Genomic DNA, 23,035 nt, shown 5'->3' with positions numbered 1-23,035 from the left:
TCTTTGCGTTGAACAACCCCAGACTCCTGCTAATTTCTCCTCCCTTTACTATGGCGACCCCCAAAACAAAACAGAAAAGGGCAGAGGTGTTGGGTTTTGTATCACCCAGAGGCCTCTGCCTCCTACAGAAAACAAGCCCAGACATGAGCCCACACCCCTCATCCCATGCCATGCTGTGTGTGAGAAACCCAAATTCCCTAGGTTCCACCCACCAAGTAAGAGAAGGCTTCATTTGCTATGTTTGCAGATCTTTGCCTTTGGCTGTAATGCCCTCCTGGTCTTAAAGAGAGAGGATGCCCTCATTCTGTGAGCCTGGAGAAGCCTGTTGAATCTGACCGCAAACGCCACCCTACCCACTGTGCTCCTCCAAGGGTTGAGCACCTGTTGCCGTCAGATCTAATGCACCCGCCTGCACGTTCAGTAGCAGCTCCGTATGAGCGTGGGCTGGGGGAAGGCTTCAAACTGCCCACTGAGAAACTCAGTGCTCCCCAGCGGGAAGATACACCCCCACGGACCAGTGGCAGGAGGGGCCTGCTGCTGGCGTCAGCGTGTGATAGCAACAGTGCTGCAGCTGCTAGGGAAGGGCGAAGCCAGCTTCCAGAGCTGGAAATGGAGGTTTAGATCCAGGACCGAGGGGTGAACGAGCCGAGGGGCGGGCAGTGCGTAGACAGTGTCAGTGGGAGGGCACCCAGCTGAAGAGCCAAGCGCAGACGGTCCATCTGTGGTGCGCACAGCAGGCATTGGGTCGTATGTCAGTGTGCGTCACACCATCCAAGTGCTGTGCACCCATCATTTGATGGGGTCCAGACGGAGGAGTCACACCCTCCCCTTGGTCTGACGAGTCTAATAACTTCTTGGGCCTGGTTTCCATGAAACGATTTTAATACATCCATGTGCCCCTACAGCATAATTCATTCCCAATGAGCTTATAGGGTGTCTCCATCCCTGCCCCGGAAGACGTCATGCATCATTCTGTGCTGGGTGGGCCTGCCTGAGAGACGGTGCAGTGTCTGGTCCACACCGGGGCTGCATTCACCCTTCTCCCTCATGATGGAGTCAGAAGATATGTGTAAAATGGAGATTTTTAGGGCAATGAGCAGCCTTTTTAAAAGCACAGTTCTCTGCAATATGTAACAATGTACAGTATGACATAGCCCAACCTAACACAACCAGCCAAGACAGGACAAGGCAGACACAGTTACCTGAGGGCAGTTACTGGTCCAGGTGGCCTCACTGGGCCACAGACTGTGTCCACATAGGCCTGGTGGACAGGCAGGGCAAAGTCCCAGCACACACTAGGCCAGAGTCAGGTTGTGTCCAGCGGCAGCTCCTGAGCCTTCTGGATGCTCACCCAGGGAGACGCCTTCTAGTACAGGTGTCATTTAAAACAAAATAAGCCAGAAACACTGAGGGCTATCGGAGGTCAGATATGAAGGAGGCAAGGCGGTCTGCCCCAGAGCAAGGCCAGGGCACAAGACACTGCACCTTCTAGAGTGCCGGGCCGCAGTGGGCTGTGTACTCTGAAACATTCCAGATAGCTCTTGGCCATAGACAGAGCTGCCCCTTGGCTTGTGGGGAAGAGTGGAGATGTGAGGATCGCCCTCTAAGATGGAGGATGACTGGTTTAGAGTAACTGTGCCTGAAGCCCCCGCCCCATGCCTGCTGAGAATCTAGGAAGCACAGGAACTGGCGGGCCGTGGTCAGTGAGACGAGCGCTAAGTGCTTTCATGAAAAAACAGTGCCTTGGGAGCGGCCTTGAGCAGCATCGCCCATGAAGAGCCTGACAGATTGGGAGCCATAGCCTGCCCTCCGTCTCTGATCCCTAAAATTCCTCCTACACGGCTGAAATTCCAGAAAACTAACCTGACTGCAAGGTCACAGGAGCCCCAAGTTAGAGCTCCCCAGAGTTCCTCTTCCGTGTGGATAGAAGCCGTAGTCCTCCACTTGCCCTGAGTCCCCCATGTGGATCCCCACTCACACCTTCACGAGCGCTGTGCTCGTCTCTGAGCAGGAACGCCAGTCTCTCCTTGCCCCTGCAGATTAGGGTTTCTATTGCTGCGATGAAACAGGACCAAATGGCCAGTCGGGGAGGAAAGGCTTTATTCAGCTTATACTTCCACAGCACTGTTCATCACTGAAGGAAGCCAGGACAGGAACTCAAACCTGAGGGCAAGAGCTGATGCAGAGGCCATGGAGGAGAGCTGCTTACTGGCTTCCTCCCCATGGCTTGCTCAGAACCCAGGACCACCAGCCCAGGAATAGCACCTCCTCTCCCACTGTTCACTAGTTGAGAAAATGCCTTACAGCTGGCTGTCATGGAGACATTTCCTCACCTTCCTCTCTGATGACTCTAGCTTGTGGCAAGTTGACACACAAAACCAGCCAGCACCCTACCCACCCAGGAGTCACCTCCCGTGTGAAGTGCTGGTTCCCAGGCACTGTTCTTTGGCCCAAGGTAGCTTGCTATGAGGGCAAGAGCCTGCCCGTTACACCTGAGAGCCAGATTGCCCTTCTGACTTCTCTAGCTGTCATGAGGCTGAGGCGTGAAAAGTGGAAGTTTAGGTCAGCCTGGGCTACCGAGAGCCTCCGAGACTCCAAGCAAAAAAAAAAAAAAAAAATGCAAACAAAACCCTGGCCTTCTCTATAAGCGTTGCAAGTTTCTCTGGTTCTTCTTGCCTGGCTATATTTAACTATAAGGTGGGGAAATAAAAATAATAATAATAATAAAGTTTAGAGTTCATCACATTATTGATAAGAATGAAATGGGCCAGGCTAGGACACAGAAAGAATAAAGATCATCCCTGCATGTAGGTGCCTGCTAACCATCAGCTAGATTAGTAATAATTCTTGTCACTGTTATTATCACCGTTCTGTCAGAGTGCGAGCGCTTTAAGAAGAGAGCTGTTTTGTTCACAGCTGGTGATGCAGCCAGTGAGTAACCAGTGTCCTCCTGCCCTGGGTTAGCTGCTCAGATCCCCTCCACAGACTGTGAGCACTTGGGGCCTGTCCGGTCGGTCCTGTGTCCTTGACCTCTACCCACCAAGCACAGTAAGAGACAATGAACATTTGCTGTGTGTCCATTCCTCGTGAGCTATTAGTTCCCTACAATTCTAGAAAACAAAGTTCGTACTTTTTTATTTGGTTAGTGACGTTTACGATATGGCATCCGTGGTTAGTGCTTGAGACCCAGGCAGTGGTTTTTCCCAAGGCACAAGAAAATGTTTAAACACTGCACCCTGCACCTTGGCATGTGGGGAGGCTCCTCGCTAAACCTCCTCTCCACTCCACCTAGGTGGAGTTATGACCCCAGGCAGCTATCACTGTCCGCTCTGGATGTCTTCCCCTGCCATGAGCCCGTCCTTCACCCTCGCTGCCCACGGAAACTGCCCGCCTGCCCAGGAATGCAGGGCATGCTGCAGTGTCTCAGCCTGCTCTTCAGTCCCTGCGGCATGAACAATGAGGAGGAGGGTGCCGTCTATAATGTGAACAGCTGGACTCTGCAGTCTTAACGGAAGGCTGCAGTTTTATAGGCCTCTTGGTGACCAAAACACTTATCATTCCAAGTGCAGACAGGTTTACGATCTGAAACATTCACTGTGCTGGTTGCTATGGGGAAAGAGAGGAAAGTTCCAGCCTGGAGTTTGGAGTGATCGCCTGTATGGGGAGGGGGGAAGTTGGCCCTCTCCACTCTGCTCCCGTCCCATGCTTTTCCTGTCATCAGTTGATACAGAGGCAGCAACTTTCTTTCGTCTCTCTCTGTCACTTAGAACACATACTCAGGCTATGAGACTGGCCCTTAATGCACAATTTCTTGCCGACACCACTAAATACATGCTCCGTTCCAGCCTTCTGTATGCATGCCTTGGTCCCCTCCTTCCAGGGCCCTGTCTGCTGTTGGACCCTCACTTTCTCCAGCCCACACCCTGGCTGCCCAGCCCTGCACCTGAGCCTGAGGCCTGGCTCCCTTGAGGGCAATCCCACATTCCCAAGCCTTGGCTTCTTGGCTGGAGCCAAGGGTGTTTAGTTCCCTGGCTTTTTGGTCAAAGACATTCCAGAGAGTTCTAGGGAATGAGAGTCGCCTTTAAAGCTCTTCCAGAGCCCTCCCGAGCTCTCAGAGTGGGAGTGACTCATATCCTGGCTCTGCCATTAGTTTGTGGGGTCACCCTGGACCGGCCACCCAGCCTCCCTCCGGTGTGGCTGTGGGAGGGGGACAGCTCTGAAAGGCTGATGCACTGGGAATGGGCTTCCTTAAAGACCATGGTGGCAGTTCAGCTGGGCTGCAAGGCTCTGTTCTCCTGAGCCCACAGGTTACCTACTGCATAAGCCTCCCTGTGCTCACGCTCTGATGTCCAAAAAGAGGCCCCCGCATGAATATTCTAAAAGAGCCCCTTGCAATACTTCTCATTATGAAAAAAAGTTTAAAGGAGCGAGAAAATACAGATTTTAAAAAGAAGTAAATTGGCCTACCAATGAAGGTACTTTAATATTTCAATACATACCAATAAACTGTTAGTTAAAATGTCCAGGGTGGTGCAGACACCTGTAATTTTGGCACTCTGGAACTTGGGAGGTGGAGATGAAAGGATCAGGAGTTCAAGACCAGCCTTGGCCAAATAGTGAATTAAGCCCACTCTGAGCTACCTGAGGTCCTGTCTCTAAAATAAACTATTGGTGAAAATGTTCCCATTGTGGGGACAGCGCTCAGGGACAAAGGGGGAAGTCCTTGGCCACCTCCGTACCTGCAAGATGGATCATTCAGAATGATCCCAAAATAAAGATCAGGGACTCCCTGAAACATCAAATCCATTTCCCTTGGAAGTCGGCTGAAGAGAGTGTGTCGTGAGGCCTTGACTATGAAGGATCAGAGTCTGACTCACGTGCACAACACGCTGTGCTCTTTACCTCAGCCCCATATCTGCCGTCGTCGGGTGGGGGGTGAAAGGGACGACCCCAGGTGTTCCACCTCACTGACCACCCTCCCTTCACCCCACAGTCAGACGGCTCCATCCTGGCGATCGCCCTTCTGATCCTCTTCCTGCTGCTGGCCCTGGCGCTGCTCTGGTGGTTCTGGCCCCTGTGCTGCACAGTGGTAAGTGGGCCAACCTCAGGCCGCAGGAGGCAAAGGTGACGTGGGGGGGGGGGGGGCTGGGAGACATCCGGAACCGTGACAGTGGGAGATACATCCTGCATTTTTATACAAAGTATTCAAAATCTGCACAAGCCAGGCTTGGTCACTTGGACCTATGAGCTGTGAGCTATGGGCTGGGCCAAGCCTTTGGTACAGGCGTGTAGATGCAGAGGCCAAGATTAAAGTACATGTATTTGGTGTTTGGAAAGAACGCAGACAGTGCTGCGTGTTGCCATTATCCAAAGCACCTTGCTGGCATCGGGAGCCACTGGTGCATTGCACGATGCTGGGTTTATATCTGCGGGAATTGTTTCCCAAAATAAACTTTTCATGACAGGAAGCGGCATCACCCAAGGCAGGGTTGTTTTTGCAATTTTCAAAATAATTTTAAATGAATTTGTCTGGTTTAAGTCCCTGTTGCCTGGGAGGGCAGCTAGCGTGTCTTGATGTGGTCTCGTTTTGTAAATCCGAGGCTTCATGTGCGAGAGCAGATCCTGGAAACAATGTCTCCCGTTTGGGATGCTGTTAGCTGGCCCGCCCCTTGTTCCTGAATGCTGGCCTGCACCCCAGTGTTTCAAGTGCCCTGCAAACTCTGTGCTGACCACTCACTGCAGAGATCCTGACTGGGGCTGGGTGAAGTCGTGTGTTTCCGGAAGGGGAGTATAGCTGTACAGGAAAGAGAAGCCTCTCCACAGAGACCCATTCAGAGGATTCTGGAAAGTTCCTCCACCCCGAGAGACTGCACCCCACAGTCCTGAAACTAACAAAAAGTGTCTTTGTGAACCATGGTCCCCAAACCTCCCTCTGTCACTCTCTCTGACCCTTCTCCAAGTATGGGAACTGTCCCTTGACCCAGTAGCTGAGCTGCATGCCCAAGTTAAGAAAACAGCTAGAGCCATGAAGGACTTACAAGTGTGGGTGCATGAGGTCTCTCTCTCCACTGCAGCACTTTTTCTGGAGCCATATTCACACTGACCGATAACCTTCAAGGTCCCCACCCCAGACAGGCCAACCTTAACCCTTCAATAGCTGCCTACCCAGGGTATGGCCTAAAGTATGACCAGACATCAGGCCCTTAAATTCTCTTTCTGATGACACAAATAACACACCCATCCATAGCTGACCTCCATCCCTGCTGTGTCCCTGGTGGGCAGTGTCTGGTGAATTTTCTATGTCTGCTCCCTGCTCATGGCCTCCCCCTGTACCTCGCTGAATAGGTGCTGTGTTCCCCTGATTTCTGCTGACTCCCCTCCAAAGACTCTGCTCACTTTCTCGTGCCCTGCGCCTCTAGTCTCCAGGCTACTTCCAGCCCTCCTCTCCACACCTTATGCCCAGACAATGTTGCTAAATTCAGTGATTCTCACTGTTTCATGTGATCACCCGTCCCTGGCATGGCTGCAGAGGACCAGGACAGGCCCCTTTACAGGGAACCATTGGGCATCACATTTGCAAGTCCCGCCCTCAGAATGTCCAAACTAAACTCATCACATTATCCCTGGACCCGTTTGTCCCCAGTGACTGTGCCACTGACCTCCAATTGCCCAAACCAAAGCCTGAAGTGGCCTCCTGTGTCCCCCACAGGCTCATGTGCCTGAACATTTGCTCTCCAGCTGGTGGCTCTGGTTTTGAAGGGTTAAGAGGTGGGCCTCGATGGAGGAAGTGGGTCTCGGAATGGGCTTTGAACTTTGGGAACCCCTGACCACACTCTGACCATTGGCTGCAGTGTAAGGAGCAGCCCCACACGCCTGCTGCCATACCTTCCTCACTCTAACAGGCTGTACTCCTTCTTAGAACGTGCACCCAAATAAACACAGGCAGCCAGGTTACTTCCTGGCAGGTATTTGTTCACAGTAATAAGAAAAGCTAAGACTAAAACTAGTAACTAATGCAGCCTATCTCCCTAAAGCACCCAGATCACCGTGGTATCCATCGACACCAAGTTCCTATGGCTCTTCAGTCTCTTCCCCAGGGGGGCATGCATAGGGCCTATCCCACCTAGCCCAGGCTCCTCCAACCTCAACTCTTCACCTTCACCTCCTGGGTTGGTGTTCTGTACCGCAGCTTCCTCATGGAGCCAATAATGCAGGGTTTTTTTGTAGTTGTATTTTTTTATTTGTCTTTGCCTGTTGGAAGCTAAGCGTAGGTACATGCTACCCAGCTAGACCTCAGAGTTCCTGAGCGTCCAAGTGGATGAGGGTCATCTGCGGGCACACCCTAGCCTGAGAACATTTGAATGCGTTGTCTACCCACTGAGTCTGCATGCGTGCCCATGCACACGCAAATGCAGGTACACTCGCATGTGTGTCTATGTGTATGGAGGGTCATCTGCGGGCACACCCTAGCCTGAGAACATTTGAATGCGTTGTCTACCCACTGAGTCTGCCTGTGTGCCCATGCACACGCAAATGCAGGTGCACTCGCATGTTTGTCTATGTGTATGTGGAGGCCAGAGTCAGCCTGTGGCATCATCCTCACTAACTCGCCTCCATTTTGAACTCAAACTCTCGCTAGGTTAGGCTGGCCGGCCAGTGAGCTCCTCCTGCCTTCCCAGCACTGGAAGCACACACCTCACTTTCTTTTTTTTTTTTTTTTTTTTTTTCTAACATGGGTTCCGGGGATTGAACTCAAGTCCTTGTGCTCTCAAGGCAGGCACTGTACAGACTGAGCCATCATCCAGCCTGTGTTCCTCCTCACCACAACCGTCCCGTCTCCTCTTTGCTGGGATTTCCTCTTCTTCGTTTTAGATTTGCTTTCTCTGCTGTCATGGGCTTCTCTGTTTTGAAATCGTAGGTCACTGATGTCCGCTCCATCACAAGCACCGGTGCCTGCTCCCCTCACTGTCTGCAGCACCATCCGCCCCACTCTTCTGTCATCTCAGGGCTGCACTGTCCACCCCACCCGTGTCTCCTCACATGTCTATTTCTCCCACTGACTCCAACCGGGGCAAAGACAAAACCAGCCTCGGAGAGTAACTCCAAACTGGAGAGCACCGCCCAGTACATAATTTGTATATTTTCCCAACTGCGCTATGAAAAGCTGACTCATCTTGTGGGGAGATTAGATACAGAAGGAGCCCACCCACAACACAGAGGAACTGTGGTGGAGGGTGGCTTCCTGAGTGCTCGCATCATCATCGTTCATGACTTAGTATAGTACAGGCAATTTTTATATATACCATATATGATACAACAAAAGATGCATCACTTTCTTTTTTTTTAATTATAGCATGGAGTGTTTTTTAATAATTTTTATTTTTTTATATTAGTCACAGGTTATTTACTTTGTATCCCAGCTGTAGCCCCCTTCCTCATTCCCTCCCAATACCACTCTCCCTCCCTCATCTCCTCCCTGCCCCTTTCCAAATCCACTGATAGGGGAGGTCCTCCCTCCTCCCCTTCCATCTGACCCTAGCTTATCAGGTATCTTCAGGACTGGCTACACAGTCCTCCTCTGTGGCCTAGCAGGGATGCTCCTCCCTCAGGTGAGGAGGGGAGGTCAAAGAGCCAGCCATTGAGTTCATGTCAGAAATAGTCCTTGTTCCCCTTACTAAGGTACCCACTTGGATACTGAGCTACCATGGGCTACATCCAAGCAGGGGTTCTAGGTTATATCCATACATGGTCCTTGGTTGGAGAAACAGTCTCATAGAAGACCCCTGTGCCCAGATATATTTGGTCCTTGTGGAGCTCCTGTCCTCTCCAGGTCATTCTAACTCCCCCTTCTTTCATATGATTCCCTGCACTCTGCCCAAGGTTTGGTTATGAGTCTCAGGATCTGCTTTGATACATTGTTAGGTAGAGTCGTTCAGAGGCCCTCTGTGGTAGGCTCCTGTCCTGCGTAAGTTTCTTTAAACCTAGACCCGATGTTTAATTTATGGGGAGTGTGTTAGCAACTTTCCTGATGCTGTAACAAAATACCTGGCAAGAGGTGGCTTATGGATGAAAAGGTCTGTCAGTTTAACTTGCCTCATAGTTTGAGATTCAGTCCATCATGGCCCATGGCAGCCTGACATGAGGTGGCTGAGAGGGTGCTAGTGCTCAGCTCAACTCCTCCCTTTTCCCAATTTCTTCAGTCTGAGGCCCCGGCCCAGGGGATGGTCCTGCCCACATTCATGCAGATCTCCCCTCCACAGTTAAACTTCTTTGGAAACACGCCCAGAAGCATGTCTCCAGTGTGACCCTAAATCTCCTCAAATGGACAGTGAATAGTAACCACCATGGTGGGTCAATGGTGTGCCAGGAATCTAAGAAAAGAGATCTTGCTATGTTTTGCAAGATAAACTCTGGGTGAGATGGCTCATTTGGTAAAGGTACTTACCACCACCCCTGACTCCCGGGGTTCCATCCCCAAAACCCATGTGGTAGAAGAAGAGTACTTACCCCCACAAGTTGTCCTCTGACCTACACACACACACCCACACACTTTAATTTTTTTAATGAGTTGTACAATGGTGTGAATAAAACATTACTGAACTGTGCTCATAAAAATAGTGCAACAGAGACTCTATGTCTTGTGGTACTTACCATGATTAAAGAGACAAGCAATCCTGCTGTACCATCGCAATCTCTTCTACAGCCCCCTTGATTACACCAGCACACCCTTTAGTCAAAGCAAATCATAATGTTTGAGTCCAGGTAAGAGCAAAGACTGTTGGCTTGTTGGGGCAGGGTTGGCATGTTCATTCATCATGTGCTCTACACAAGATCTGTCTCCTTGGTTTTCAGTCACCTTGTGAGCCGTTTTCAAGTCGTTTTGTAAAAGGTCACATTTGATTCATTGTATTGAATCTCAGGGACAGTCTAGAAAAGAAACTGTTGGACATCTCTAGTGACCAGGTAGAACCTGATGGCCTTAAAGTGACATAAAAACGAGGTCTTCAGATAGTGCTGCCCACACCTCTCACAACACCCACACCAAGCATCGCCAAGAAACTTGCTAGTGGTTTGTGTGGCTAAAGCGTGGTACAAACAGAGAGCAACTCACTCAGCATCCTGGGGTTGGGCAGGTGTGCCTCCTGATTGAACACCAGCCTTCATATCCCCTCTGGACCTTCTCAGCCTGCCACTTAGGAAATGAGTTTTCACTGTGGGGCAGTCTGCTCTCCCCTCTGCATCCCTGTTCTTTTCTGCATTCCTGCCCTCCCCTCTGCGCCCCTGCTCCCCTCTGCGCCCCTGCTCCCCTCTGCGCCCCTGCTCCCCTCTGCATCCCTCCTCCCCTCTGCATCCCTCCTCCTCTCTGCATCCCTCCCCTCCCCTCTGTATCCCTTTCCTCCCCTCAATATCCTTCCCCTCTGCATCTCCCCCTTCTCCTGCCAGCTTCCCTCTACCTGGGCTCACCTCATTGCTTACCTTCCACCCACCCTCCCTGCCCCTCGGTCTGCAGGTACCGTGGAAAGAGGTTGGCTGTCACTGGAGGTGACACACTGTCAAAGCGCCCCCATTCCCCGTCGGCTAAAGGAACGGAAATCCCTTAACTTCAGATCCTGATGTAAAGAACCAGGAACCGGAAACTGTGCTGCCCCTCGCTGTCCTTCTTTCGTTCTTGCCTCCTTTGAGTCCGTCTAGAGACTACCTGGTTTGTGGCTCTCAAATTTGGCTGCATTATTGAGACTAGCTGAGTATTAGGTGATCAGGGACAGCTCTTCCATACTGCATCCACCGGACAGTAATGCTTCTCTCAGGGAAAACAGCACACCTCAAAACGGGAGGTGTTTAGGCAGTAGTTTGAAAGATGTCATTAAACTGTCACTGTGCCAGGCTCCCTCCAGCCCCTTATTAGAATGACCTGTGTGCTGAATGCCAACCGTGGAACTCTTCCTTCTCCCCTTTTGTCACCCTCCCCTCCATGCCTTTGGCCTGCTCACACCAAGGACACTGGCATTCTACCAGTGTATGTATTCTACAGTGTATGTTTCAAAGACATACAGTCGTAGAGAAGGCTGAAGCAACACGCTGTGGCTAGGAGCATGAAGGAGAGACGTCACGGAACATCACTGTTCCATCAGCACTGCCTGAGATGGAAACTCTGCCATCTGTGCGGTTCGAATGAGGCTCAGCATCATGCGAGAGCCATCCTGCTCTCAGCATTGTTCCCCGTTCCACACATGCCTGTGACCCAGATAGAGCAAAGAGGGCTCCGGAGCCCCACTGTCTGTCTTCTCTCTGGAACCCCACTGTCCTCTCGCTGGCTTTCAATGAGGTCTCCATGAAGTCCCATTGGGCTTCTTTGCATCTGAGGCTCTCCCAGCGTCCCGTCTTTCACCTCTGTCCAAGCTTGTTTCCCACATTCTGAAGGTTTCCTTCCTTCATGTAACCAGGACACACCCTATCTCGTGGCTGATGTATACAGTTTCCCCAGAAAGAAAAGAGCGCACACTCAGGACCACAGTCCCTGTTTGACTGCACATGTAAACGGAAGCAGATGAGGATGCGTGCATGTGTGGGACTTGCATTTCCTGTCCATCTCACTACCAGCCGCTCAGCCTTTCCCCCTCAGTGACACTAAGTAGAATGTCACATCTGTCTCTACATCTGTGGTGAACATTCAATGAATTCTGCTACCACTACCACACACAAAACTAAAATAATTGTTATTTTCTCTTTGACCTTTGAAAATCATCTCTTTCACACTACTACAATTTCTCAGTCTTGTGATTTTTTTAACAACTATTATGCCTACCACACGTGAACAAACACACAGGGGATGGACTGTGTTGTAACCACACAGATGGTGTACGCAATGTTTGAGTTGTCCGATCACCGTCCAGGACACCAGTTTGGGACCTGGTCCTGAGAAGCAAAATGCTAACCCACAGTGCTGTGAATGGGCTCAGAAGCTGGAGCTTAGCAGCAGAACGGGCCTGAGCGGTGTCTAGAAAAGTAGCAGTTAGCCCTCGGTCCGGTCCATCCCTGGTACTGTGAGATTTCCCACCATGCATCAGTGAACCAGGCTGCTCTGGTATGAGAGACTTTGAATATCTTAATTACCCCTCCCCCCACCAAAAAAAAATAAGCAGGAGGATTGAGCAGCCAGAAGTGAGTCTTACATCACTAAGTGTTAAGTGTGCACTTGAGAACGGGACAGTTGTGAAGAATAAGAAATGATTCCTGTACCTTCTCCTTCAGAGGAGCACATTTCTTCCTTCCTTTCTTCCTTCCTTCCTTCCTTCCTTCCTTCCTTCCTTCCTTTCTTTCTTTCTTTCTTTCTTTCTTAAGATAGTAATTGAGCAACATGCTCTGAGCTATGAGTCAGAGACAAAAACTAGTCACATGTGCTTGTATCTTCCAGAAGCTCAGAGACCACGAAGGCAAAAAAAGAGCTGTGAATGCAGCCTAGAGTTCACTGCCAATAGTGTGGACTACAAATAATAAATCTGTGCTTGAGTCCCAGGAAGCCTCATAGCTGGGCTTGTCCCAGGCTGCGACAGCTCACTATGCAGATGAGACCAAGAGGAGGCAAAGGCATGCCTTGAAACAGAGCCAAAGGTCTGTGTCCTTATCCCATGATGGTAGAGGCACTCCAGAGACCAGATAGCTGAACAAAGACACTGTCAATTTTAACATCAAGTATTCCAAGGCAGCTGGGTTTGGGTTTAGGTTTATTTATTGTTTGGTTCCTGCCCTGTTAGCTTTAATAGTCAACTTGACACAATCTAGAGTCACCTGAGAGAAAAGCCTCTACTGAGGAATTGTCCAGATCAGAGTGGCCTGACTGTGAGAGACTGTCTTGATTGTTGATTGATGTGGAAGGGCCCAGCCCACTATGGGCGCCACCATTCCCTAGACAGGCGATCCTGGGCTGTGTAAGAATGCTAACTAAACATGGGAGCACAGCCAGCAAACATAGATCCTACAAGTTCTGGCTTGAGTTCCTGCCTCGACTTCCCTCAGCGATGGACCTGAAAGTATAAGCCAAATCAATGCTTTCCTCTAAGTTGCTTTTGGTCAGAGTGTTTTATTACAGCATCAGAAAGGAAACAATAACAGTTGTTTTTTGAGATGGGGTGTTGATGTGTAACACATGCTGGCCCCAAACCTGAGATCCCCTCCTCGTGTCTCACAAGCACTGAAATTACAAACCTGAACCACACAGGACTTAGAGATGCTGTTTCTGTTCAGCCAGAGAAATCCGCAGCACAGCACTGTGGGAATGTCTGGCCTGTCACACAGCACTCCTCTGCCCAGAGCTGATTGGTGCAGACAGACTGGTTAGAAAGAAGCTAATTCATGGTCCCAGAATGTGGTCCACACATTCTCGGGGCTGGCATTGTTTGGGAATCTTCTAGAAATGCAAGTGCCTGGCCCCAGTCTGCTGAGAAGAAAGTGCAACTTTCTGAGCAATTTGGCAACTGCTGAGCTCATTAAAATCAGAGGACGAGTACATAGTTCTGTTTGCAGATTCATCAGCCTCAGCTGTTCCCTCAGGCCTGTGTAGACCACAGAGAGAGGCCCGTGTGTTGGCAAAGCATGAGAGACCAGGTGGGAGACGCAGAGGAGGCTGTGGGCATGCCAGGAGTGTGTAGCTCATATGCAAACAACACGGAGATGTAAATACAGACTGCAGAGAGTGGGGCCAGAAAATTCCTTCTGTTCAGCGCCATGTCTTGTACCAGGAGATAAGCGTCTGCCTCCCGGGAGCCTTTTAGCTAATGTCCAGCTCCTATAATGGAGAGAAGAGGCAGCAGGGAGTGGGGTGTAAGGTCATGAGCCTGGGGAGGTGGCTTGGTGGTTAAGAGCGCTAGCTGCTCTTGCAAAGGGCAGGGGTTCAGTTCCCAGCACCCACGCAAAGGTTCCCAATAAGCCCAGCTCCAGGGGACCAGATACCCTCTCCAGGAACAATAGGTACGTCCGTGGTGCATTTACATACACAAAGACAAAACATTCATACACATCAAAAATAAAAATAAGTGTATAAAGTCATGTGGGGACTGTAGTGGAGACTGTCCCGTGGCTGATAGCCAGGCTGCGGCCTCCTGCCTTCCTGTGCGTGGAGGCCTGACTTCCACCCCGAGCGCCCTGTCCAGTGAGGAAGGACAGCTGATAGGTGGTGCCGTAGACCTGTGGCCAGAGCCCACTCGGTTCCAAAGCGCGGGGTCACAGCAGCTGAGGCAGCACGACCAAGCTCGGCTCCGGGAAATGAGACTTCGCCGGAGCGTTTCTGAGGGAGGGAAAACACCATGCAAAGTAAAGCCGAGGGCGCATCCCCTCACCTCACAGTTGTGAAGTCGCTCTCTGGGGGACCTAACCATTGAACTTAACTATCTGCAGGAGTCAGAGCAGCCCAGGCTTGACACATGTCACATCTGCTCTGCCCTCGCTGTGCCTCCAGCAGGCACCTTGGGTGCTCACAGGGCCTGAACGTGGCTTGAGTGTGAGCCAGGGGCCGAGCACTTACCTGCATGTGTGGTGCCCTGGCTTTGAAGCCCAGCATTCAAGGGCATGCACACATATGCCTATGTGCTTGTGGAGACCAGTTAGATGTCTGCGTCTTCCTCTCTGGCTCTCCACTTTATTTCTGAGACAAACCTGGAGCCCTTGGATTAGTCTAGGTTGGCTGGCCAGCAAGCCCAGGATCACCCTATCTCTGCCTCCCCAGTCCTTGGATCACAGGCACAGAACGCCACGCCTGGCTGTTCCATGGGTGGTTGGGACTGACCTTGCTCCTGGGTTCTGCTGCTCCCACAGCAAGCACTTTGCCAACAGAGCCGTCTCCTCAGCCCTGTCATGTGCTGACTTGCATGAGGCTGCTGACATCCCTGAATCCCATGGGCACTGTCCAGACACCGGGCTCCTGTCTCCCTGTGTTATGGAGCCAGCCATATGGTCACCTGGCTTACGCAGGAGGTTATTAAAGTTCCAGGTGCCTTCCTCTCTGAGCTACCTTCACAGCGCTGGCCCTGCACACGCAATTGCTCAGGCTGACTCAACTCCTACAAGGTTTATGGGCTCACTCTTATTGAACCGATGAGGCTGCAGGAGACCCAGAAGCTTCTGAGATCCTCACCGTTGGGAGAAGGCAGGTCTGGGGTTGACATGTGACAGCTGTGCTAGGCTTCCCTGCCCTGAAGCAGCAGCCTTGAGACTCTTCAGAGATGGGGACATTGTCTTGCCCACTGCATCTGCCTTTTTGCAAACATCCTGCCACCGCCCACCCCCTTCTCCTCCCATTCAAGTCATTGCCCCCACCTCCTCACCCCTTCCTCCAGCTTCCAGCTATTTCCTGTTTTAAAATAATTTGCTGTCTCTGGAATGATGGCAGGCCAGCATCGGGCAGTAACGGTCTTCCCCAGAGATTCCCCTGAGGGAGTCTCAGAAGGGAGCTGAGTGGGTGAGCGGAGTCACGGCTTCCCACAGCAACAGGAAGTGGAAGCAGATCAAACAGTAGTTCTAAACCCCAAGAGGTCTTCATCCCGGCCTCTTCAATTAATGGATACCGTCCTCAGATGCTTGGAGTCCCTCAGTCCCCTGGTTGCTTTTGGTAGGCTGTCTAATCAGTGGAGACAACATTAGAGGGTATGATAGGACACAGACACAGGTGGGACCAGGTCCCCAGTGAGCACTCCATGTTACTAAACTGCAGGGGAATGTGCTTAGCAGGAAGGTGAGGAGACGCCTAAGGGGGTGCCTGGGCAAGAGGCTGAAAGATGCCTGAACACCCACCTGCAAAATGGGTAGCCCTGGCACCGAGACAGTAAAGGTTACAGGGCAAGCTCTGTGTGGGCCAGACGTCACCTAAAGAAAGTGTTCCGTGTGGGGTCCCAAAATTCTAACAGTAAGCATGGGTGATGGTGGCTAATCCCTGAGGAATGCCCAGGATCATGGACAGGACCTGGAGTCCGGTTAACTGCCTGACTTTCCTTTTAAGAGCGGAGTTATCGGGCCAGCCATCGTGTTTCGGGGAAGGACTCCCAGTGACTTACCGGAACTGTCTGTGTGTCTTTCTCCACACAGTGGACAGGGCAGTTGAGCAACACCCTTATGAATATGAAATATGAACTCTCTTTGGCTCTGAATTGCTGTACCTGGAGGAGAGCCCTGGGCAGCCCTCCTCGGCTGCCTTCTCTCACAGGTTGTCCAGCCCGAATCACATCCTCTCTCTACATGGACCCACTGAGGCCAGTGAGGGAGGAGGATCTCCAGCCATCTAAGCCTGGTCCTTACCTAGCCAGTCTCTGTATCACCATCCTTCGTTAATATGTAGATGGTCGGGTGGAGCGGGGAGTGTCATCGCGTGTGAGTGACCCAGAAAATAGCTTTCCCCAGGAGACAAAAGAGCTGTGGCACGTGCTTCTTAGACAGGACTGCAGCACTAAGCAGCACCCAGGTCCTGCTCTCATGGGGCTCCCCTGTCCAGCCAGGTCACAGCCTAGACTAAGGCACCGGCTTCGGGCAGTTCCCACCGGGATTACGCAGACATGTCAGGAGGCAGGAGGCCTGAGACCCCCCCTGACCTGTTCTCCCTTTCATTTACAGATCATTAAGGAGGTTCCCCCACCGCCTGTGGAGGAGAGTGAGGTAAGTGCCCAGAGTGGGGTGCATCTGGGTGGGAAGGTGGCAGAGGAGGGCGGCATTGGCTGAGCATCTGGGTCCCACTGCATGTGAAAGGGAGCCTTTGGGCCTTTCCTAACCAGGGTGAACAAGACCTGAGCACACTGGAGGCCAGAGGCTGCCTGATCTCTTCCCACGAAGGCCCATTTTGTCTGCTGTTTCTGTTTGTTTTCTTCTTAAGGATGTTTGGGAGGTTTTCTGGCAGCTTTGGAGGGGATGGGTTTGGGTTGCTGGCTGTTGGCTGTGCTGGCACCCAGAATTTCACACATGCCACACGGCTCCCCACCTGAGCACTGAGCACACACCCTCCCCCTTTTGGAGACTGGGTCTCATGTGGCACAGGCTGCCCTTAGCTCATGTTGCTCCTACGTCAGCCTGTCCAGTGCTGGGATCTCGGACGTGTCTCCTGCACTCACACTGATTTGGGGCTGTGAGGGTCTGATTTCTCCTCTGACACGTTGTAGGATTCTTGTGCAGCTGCAGATGAGCACTCCACGTGTGTAGGTTATGGCAAATTTGTCATGCTCTGCAGACAATCGCCGCCTCTAAGGCTGATGCCAAGTACCCCATTTTTCTTTAATTTAAAACAGTGCTGTGGAGAATCTGCCAGGTGGTCATGAATCCACACTGGAGCAGAATATGCTAATATCCGGGCCTCGCTCTCAAATCCTCACTGCTACAGACAAACCCTCAGACTCTTCCATGGGCCAGCAAGCCGCTGTGGCGCAGGGCAACTCTACTAAGCTAGCTGAGGCGTTAGCAGCTGGTTCCTGGGGGGGAGGAGTTCCCCACAAACGGCTTTCCTATCCTGAGGTAGCTGGGATCTTGAGACGTAACACCTGCCATGTAGGTGTCCTCCCTCTGAAAACTTAGGGGACCTGACGGGCATGTTGGTGACGTTTCCAGTTCTCAACTGGGTTCCTGAAGTCTCTGTGTGCATCCCAGACACCACTGCTCAGTCCTGTGCCAGCTCAGCCTCCCTGTGCCAGCTCAGCCTCCCTACACAGAAAGAAAGATTAAGTTTAAAACTCGATGAGTCTCTTGTGTGCTGAATGCTGCGTGAGTGCCAAGAGACTTAATAGCAGCGATCAATTAAAGCACATCTTGCAGGAATGTTAACTCTCTGCCCAGAAATCAAGGGAGGAAATTACATTGCTGTGCAGAGAGGAGGGAGGAGAGAGCCCTCTCTCTGTGTCAAGTCTGTCCTTGACATGGAGAGCAGGAATGACGGCTATCCCAAGGTTCCCTCTGACTTTCCCTGTGTTATACGCAGCCATCTCTTAGAACCCCCAAACAAATGGAGAGGGAAGCTCCCTGCCGGGGCTGCTGTCAGCTCTGGGGTAAAAATGTTCCCTCCCTGGACTTTGTTCAGAGTAGCTCCTCCTGGCGCTTGCTCTGCACTAGCCTTTAGAAGGTGATGGCTGGAGATTTTGGTACTGGGGTGCTGTGGGGTCTGATGTGCTCTGCATGTTGCATCTGGCACAAGGGCCCACACACTGTGGATGCACAGACATGGATTGGGTGCAAGGCAGGAGCCCAAACAGAAAAGAACAGACAAAAGCAAGGGAAAGGAAGGAATTGATTTTTTTTTCAGCTCCATTTAATATTTTTATAGAGACTGTACTTTGAAAAAAGCAAACAGAGTTCCTGAAACAGAATGATGATCGTGGACACTTGGGACCTGAAGGCTTGTGGGAGGCTTAAGGCAGCTTCCTACTGCCTCGAAGATTACTTCAGCATGCAGCCCATGGCTCCTTGGGGCTCTAGTCTTCTTCCCAATGTGCCCTGGCAGGAAGAAAAGAGAGAGGAACCCCACAGAAAGGAATAAGGGAACTTAAAACAGATGAAGTATTTTATAGAACCCTCTGAAGCTCACAGTCGGCATCTAGACAGCCTTCCCCAGGCCAGCCATGTATGCAGATCCCACCAAGGCCTGGAGCACAGCTCGTGAGCACGTGAGCACTGACATCACAGAGTGCCTGGGAAGTCCTTCTGTCAGCTGGATGCCTCCTTTCCCCTTCTTGGTCTCTGGCTATTGCCTTAAATCCCCCCTCCACGTCACAGCTTAGGGCTGTTAGACACTCAAGGGTTAGGAACTATCTAGTCAACCTTAGCATAAGCTGGGAGTGATAGTGCATGCTGGTAATCCCAGCCCTGGGGAGGCTGAAGCAGGAAGGCCTCAAGCTTGAGGTCAGCCTGGCTCTGTAGAAAGACCATGGCAACATGGGGTAGGGAACGAGAGAAGGAGAGAAGACAAGCCTGGTGTGTGTGTGTGTGTGTGTGTGTGTGTGTGTGTGTGTGTGTGTACATGAACAAGCTAAGTGTTAACTGACCCTCATCAGCTCTATAACCTGAATCACATCCTGAGGGAGGCTGTCTTAGTTAGGGTCACTGCCACTGTAATGAAACACCATGGCCAAAAGCAGCTTGTGGAGGAAAGTGTTTATTTTGCTCACTGTCCCATGTAGCAGCTCATCATCAAAAGCAGTGAGGGCAGGAACCTGGGGGCAGGAACTGATGCAGAGTGCTGCTTCCTGACTCACTCAGCCTGCTTTCTGGAGATATCCCACAGGTGGCCCCACCCACAAGGGCCTGGGCCCTCCCACATCAGTCACTCATTAAGAAAATGCCCTACAGGCTTGCCACAGCCCAATCTTAGGCAGGCATTTTCTCTCCTGAGCCTCCCTCCCCTCTGATGACTCCAACTTGTGTCAACTCATGCTTATTACCCTGATCACACAAACATGTATGTGTGTGCATGTGTGTGTGTGAGAGAGAGAGAAGAGGAAGAGAAGGAAGAGGAGAGAGAGAAGAGAGAGAGTTCAGTGCTCTGCATTTCAGTATGTTTAAAAAAGAAGAAAGAAAAGAACTCCGAGAAAATATTGTTGATTATGGAAGAACATTTATGATTACTAAAGAACAGAGGGGAGTCACAGTGTTGACTTTCCTCGATGTGTATAGGCAGGTGATCCTGCCATGACATGCTAAGTGCAGTTCAGAGGGGAAATTTGAATCCCTCAGCTCTGGTTTGTATTTACAAGAAGTCTTGCTGAACCGTCGAGGCCTGTGAAACAGATGAGAGGGTCCCCGCAGCTCATCCCGAAGGCCAGACCCTGTGTGGGTTCTGCTTACTTGGTCCTCCAGCCTGGGCACTTCTGCTGCCTCGGTCTTCCTTCATGCCATCCGACTCACAGATCGGGCCCCACCCCCGTAAATGTGAGCAGCTGCCTTCCTCCATCTGCCTCTTACCCTATGCTGCCATGCAGGCTCCACTGCAGAGGCTGGAGAGAGTGAAGGAAGGACACGGCTCTTGCTTGGGGTCACACAGGGTTTATCATATGGTTTCAAGATGTGCTGAGGGTTTGACCGAAGTCAGGGACCGGAGGGCAGTGCTGTGCGGCTATGGATACAGCTGGCTCTCCTCTCCTACTCTGTCACCCCATCCTCTCCTTGCCATCGCCTGCGGGTACCCTCACACATTATGGTGGCTCAACCCACTCTTTTCTGCCCACCCCTGCTGATTTACCACAAGGTCCTGGCTCCGGATGCTTGATGCTATGAAACAGTTTGGCTCAGCCAATCCTTACCTCCAGGAACTATGGACGCCACCAAAGTTTCTTTAAAAAAAAAAAATCTGTGCTTCTGGCCCTCCCTCCTGGATACATCTCTGAAGGTGATTGGAGACACCTTCCAGAAGCCCGTGTTCTTTAACTAGATGTAGGACTCCTCCCTCAGATAGTGTTGGCTGTCACAGGGCATGTGCTGAGCCCTATGAGTTTACTCCATTCACTTTTGGCCAAGGGCAAACACACATCAAAGGTTCTCCTCCCTCCCTGGGATTACGCAACTCTCCAGGCTCTGGGGCGTAACCAGAGTTGTGCTTACTGCAGAGTTGTGCTTGCTCAGACCTAGTGTTGACTTTGGTGGCCATTGTTGGAGTTTGGAGGAGAAGCTCCGGTCAGAGACTAAAGGGAGGCTTGGTGGCCTGCGCATATGTCTAAGCATTTCCTGCTGTGAATCTAAACAGGGGTCAAGGGATGTATCTATCTCTGATGGCCTGTCCTCCTTTGCCAGGGCCCCACACACATGAGAGTGGAGAAGTAGAGAGAGGGGTGCCTGGAGTATGCTAGGAAGCCAAGAAAAGGATAGAGATGGGCCCAGCACCATGGCACACTCCTCCCAGCTCTCAGGGAGGCAGAGGCAGGATCTCTGTGAGTTCAAAACCAGCCTGGTCTATAAAGCAAGTCCAGGACAGCCAAGGCTACACAGAGAAATCCTGTCTCGAAAAAAAAAAAATGGAGATGGATTTTTGTGTGTTATATACAAAAGCATTCAGAGTGTTTCCAAATTTGGAAAAAGGAAAAATAAAAAGATGTGAATCAAGTGCTTATATGAAGGGTTGGGGCCATTCACTAGACAGGATAGCAAGACACCAAATCAGAACTTTACCTCCCCTGCTCTGGACCTGACAGTTATTTATGTATCACAGACAGCTGTGTAGATGGTGTCCAATGTCTGCACTCCTGTAATTAACAAACAAAGACACTCTTAAAGCCATCTCCTCCTAATGCTGACCATCTATAACACAACAGCCCAGGGTGGATGGTTTATAAAGAAAAATAATTTCTTTCAGTTCTGGAGATGTCATTCCGGGAAGTCCAAGGGCAAGGGGTCTGCATTCAATGGGGCCCTCTCATGCATGTATCATCCGTGGCTGAAGAGGAAGAGCAAGAAAGTTTAGCAGAAGAGAGCAACCAAGTCCGGCTCCACTGCCACTGCTCACTCATGACAGGGCCAGTCCTCAACAACTCACTTTGTGAGGACACGGCCCTCAAAGCAGGTCACCTCCCGTCAAGCATGGTTGCATTAAGAAGGATGCTGTTCCCAGGGCACAAAGTTCAGGGGCACATCCAAACAGCACCCTGCTGTGAAGGAAAGACCCTGCTCCCCAGGGCTGTCCGCAGACTGTCTAACCACCACTTCACGGATCAGGATAGTGATGTGTGGAGGCTCCGTGAGCTCCAAAGGCAAGAGCGTGGGGACTCAACTGTGTGGCCTGAGACTGTGTAGTTTACTGTTCCAGCTTGCCCACCGTAGTGGACACACACAGCTTCAGGGGTCTTGATCTTTATGTGTCATAATCTCTCGGCAGGAAGAAGACGATGACGGTCTGCCGAAGAAGAAATGGCCAACGGTAGACGCCTCTTACTATGGTGGCCGTGGTGTTGGAGGCATCAAAAGGATGGAGGTAAGAGCACAGCCATTGTCTTTGTGCCAGCCACCTGGAGCTAGAACCCCAGAGCAAATGCTGGTAGTCCAGGCTTGAGGTGTGGGGAGACGGTGCCCGTGAGATACAAAGGTGGGGAGGTGGAATGGTATGGCCTTTAACTGCAACCTGAGTCTTGCCATCACAGGTCAGGAGAGGCCACTCATCTGCCAACCTCCCCATCCCCGCCAGGGGTTCCTTTCTTCACTAAACTAAAACCCAACTTTCATACCCACCCAAGAGTTCTCCCTCTAATTCTTCCAGCCCATGGCTCCCCGCTTCTTTCACCCCTCCTGCTCTCCAATTTCCCCTTTTCCACACACCTTACTTCTCTGGCTCACGATCCTGAGGGAACAGAGGACCTGATAGCATGCACCTGTCTGTCCTGTCAAGAGGCACACTGCAATAACTCTGTCCTATGGAATTTCACTTACATTAGGTCCGCTGGGGAGAAAAGGGCTCCACAGAAGAAGGGGCTAAGCTGGAAAAGGCAAAGAATGCGAGAGTCAAGATGCCAGAGCAGGAGTATGAGTTCCCCGAACCCCGAAATCTCAATAACAACATGCGTCGGCCTTCTTCACCCCGGAAGTGGTACTCACCCATCAAGGTATGTCTCTACCCAGAATCCCTCCAGTATTCCCTCTCTCCAGCTGTGATCACCCCACTGCTGCCCTTGGCTCCAGGCTCTCATCCACCCTGGGAAGTTAAAGCCATGGGAGGTGATTCCTGCTCCTAAGGGCCACTTGTCACTGTGGGTGCACTTGGCCTTGAACTCCTGTGAGGGGTCAGCACACTTCTCCATGTCCTTGTCCCTCCGCAGTAGGACAGCCATCAGAACCCCACAATCTTATAGCAGAGGACTCTAGACATAATCCACCCCAATTTCCAAAATCTTTTCTCCAAGGTTTGCAACCCAAGGTCCCAACTGGACCCATTCTTGAGCCTCTAGGAAAAGTGTGAGAACCAATCAGTTCCCTTTCCTGCCCACACACATTCATTACCCCTCTTCCGGGAGCTGCATAGGCACTGTTTGTCCTTCTCTGAGCATTTCTTAGCTCTAGAACAACCCTCATACAAATCAAAAGAAATGCCAGG

General features: G+C 51.3%; 1 protein-coding gene across 2 annotated transcripts in view; it reads left to right on the top strand.

The window, feature by feature from the left end:
• Nucleotides 1–23,035, top strand: part of Antxr1 (ANTXR cell adhesion molecule 1) — a 176,026-nt gene that overhangs the window by 100,380 nt on the left and 52,611 nt on the right. For both annotated transcript variants that reach the window (XM_060383696.1, XM_060383695.1), the window contains exons 13-16: nucleotides 4,994–5,089; nucleotides 16,600–16,641; nucleotides 21,827–21,922; nucleotides 22,380–22,547. In XM_060383696.1, the coding sequence (XP_060239679.1) occupies nucleotides 4,994–5,089; nucleotides 16,600–16,641; nucleotides 21,827–21,922; nucleotides 22,380–22,547 (402 nt within the window). The remainder of the gene's footprint in view (nucleotides 1–4,993; nucleotides 5,090–16,599; nucleotides 16,642–21,826; nucleotides 21,923–22,379; nucleotides 22,548–23,035) is intronic.

This window comes from Meriones unguiculatus, chromosome 5 (assembly GCF_030254825.1).
Source record: "Meriones unguiculatus strain TT.TT164.6M chromosome 5, Bangor_MerUng_6.1, whole genome shotgun sequence".
In the NCBI taxonomy this organism is placed as follows: domain Eukaryota; kingdom Metazoa; phylum Chordata; class Mammalia; order Rodentia; family Muridae; genus Meriones; species Meriones unguiculatus.
This window is presented reverse-complemented; position numbering and strand designations above follow the sequence as displayed.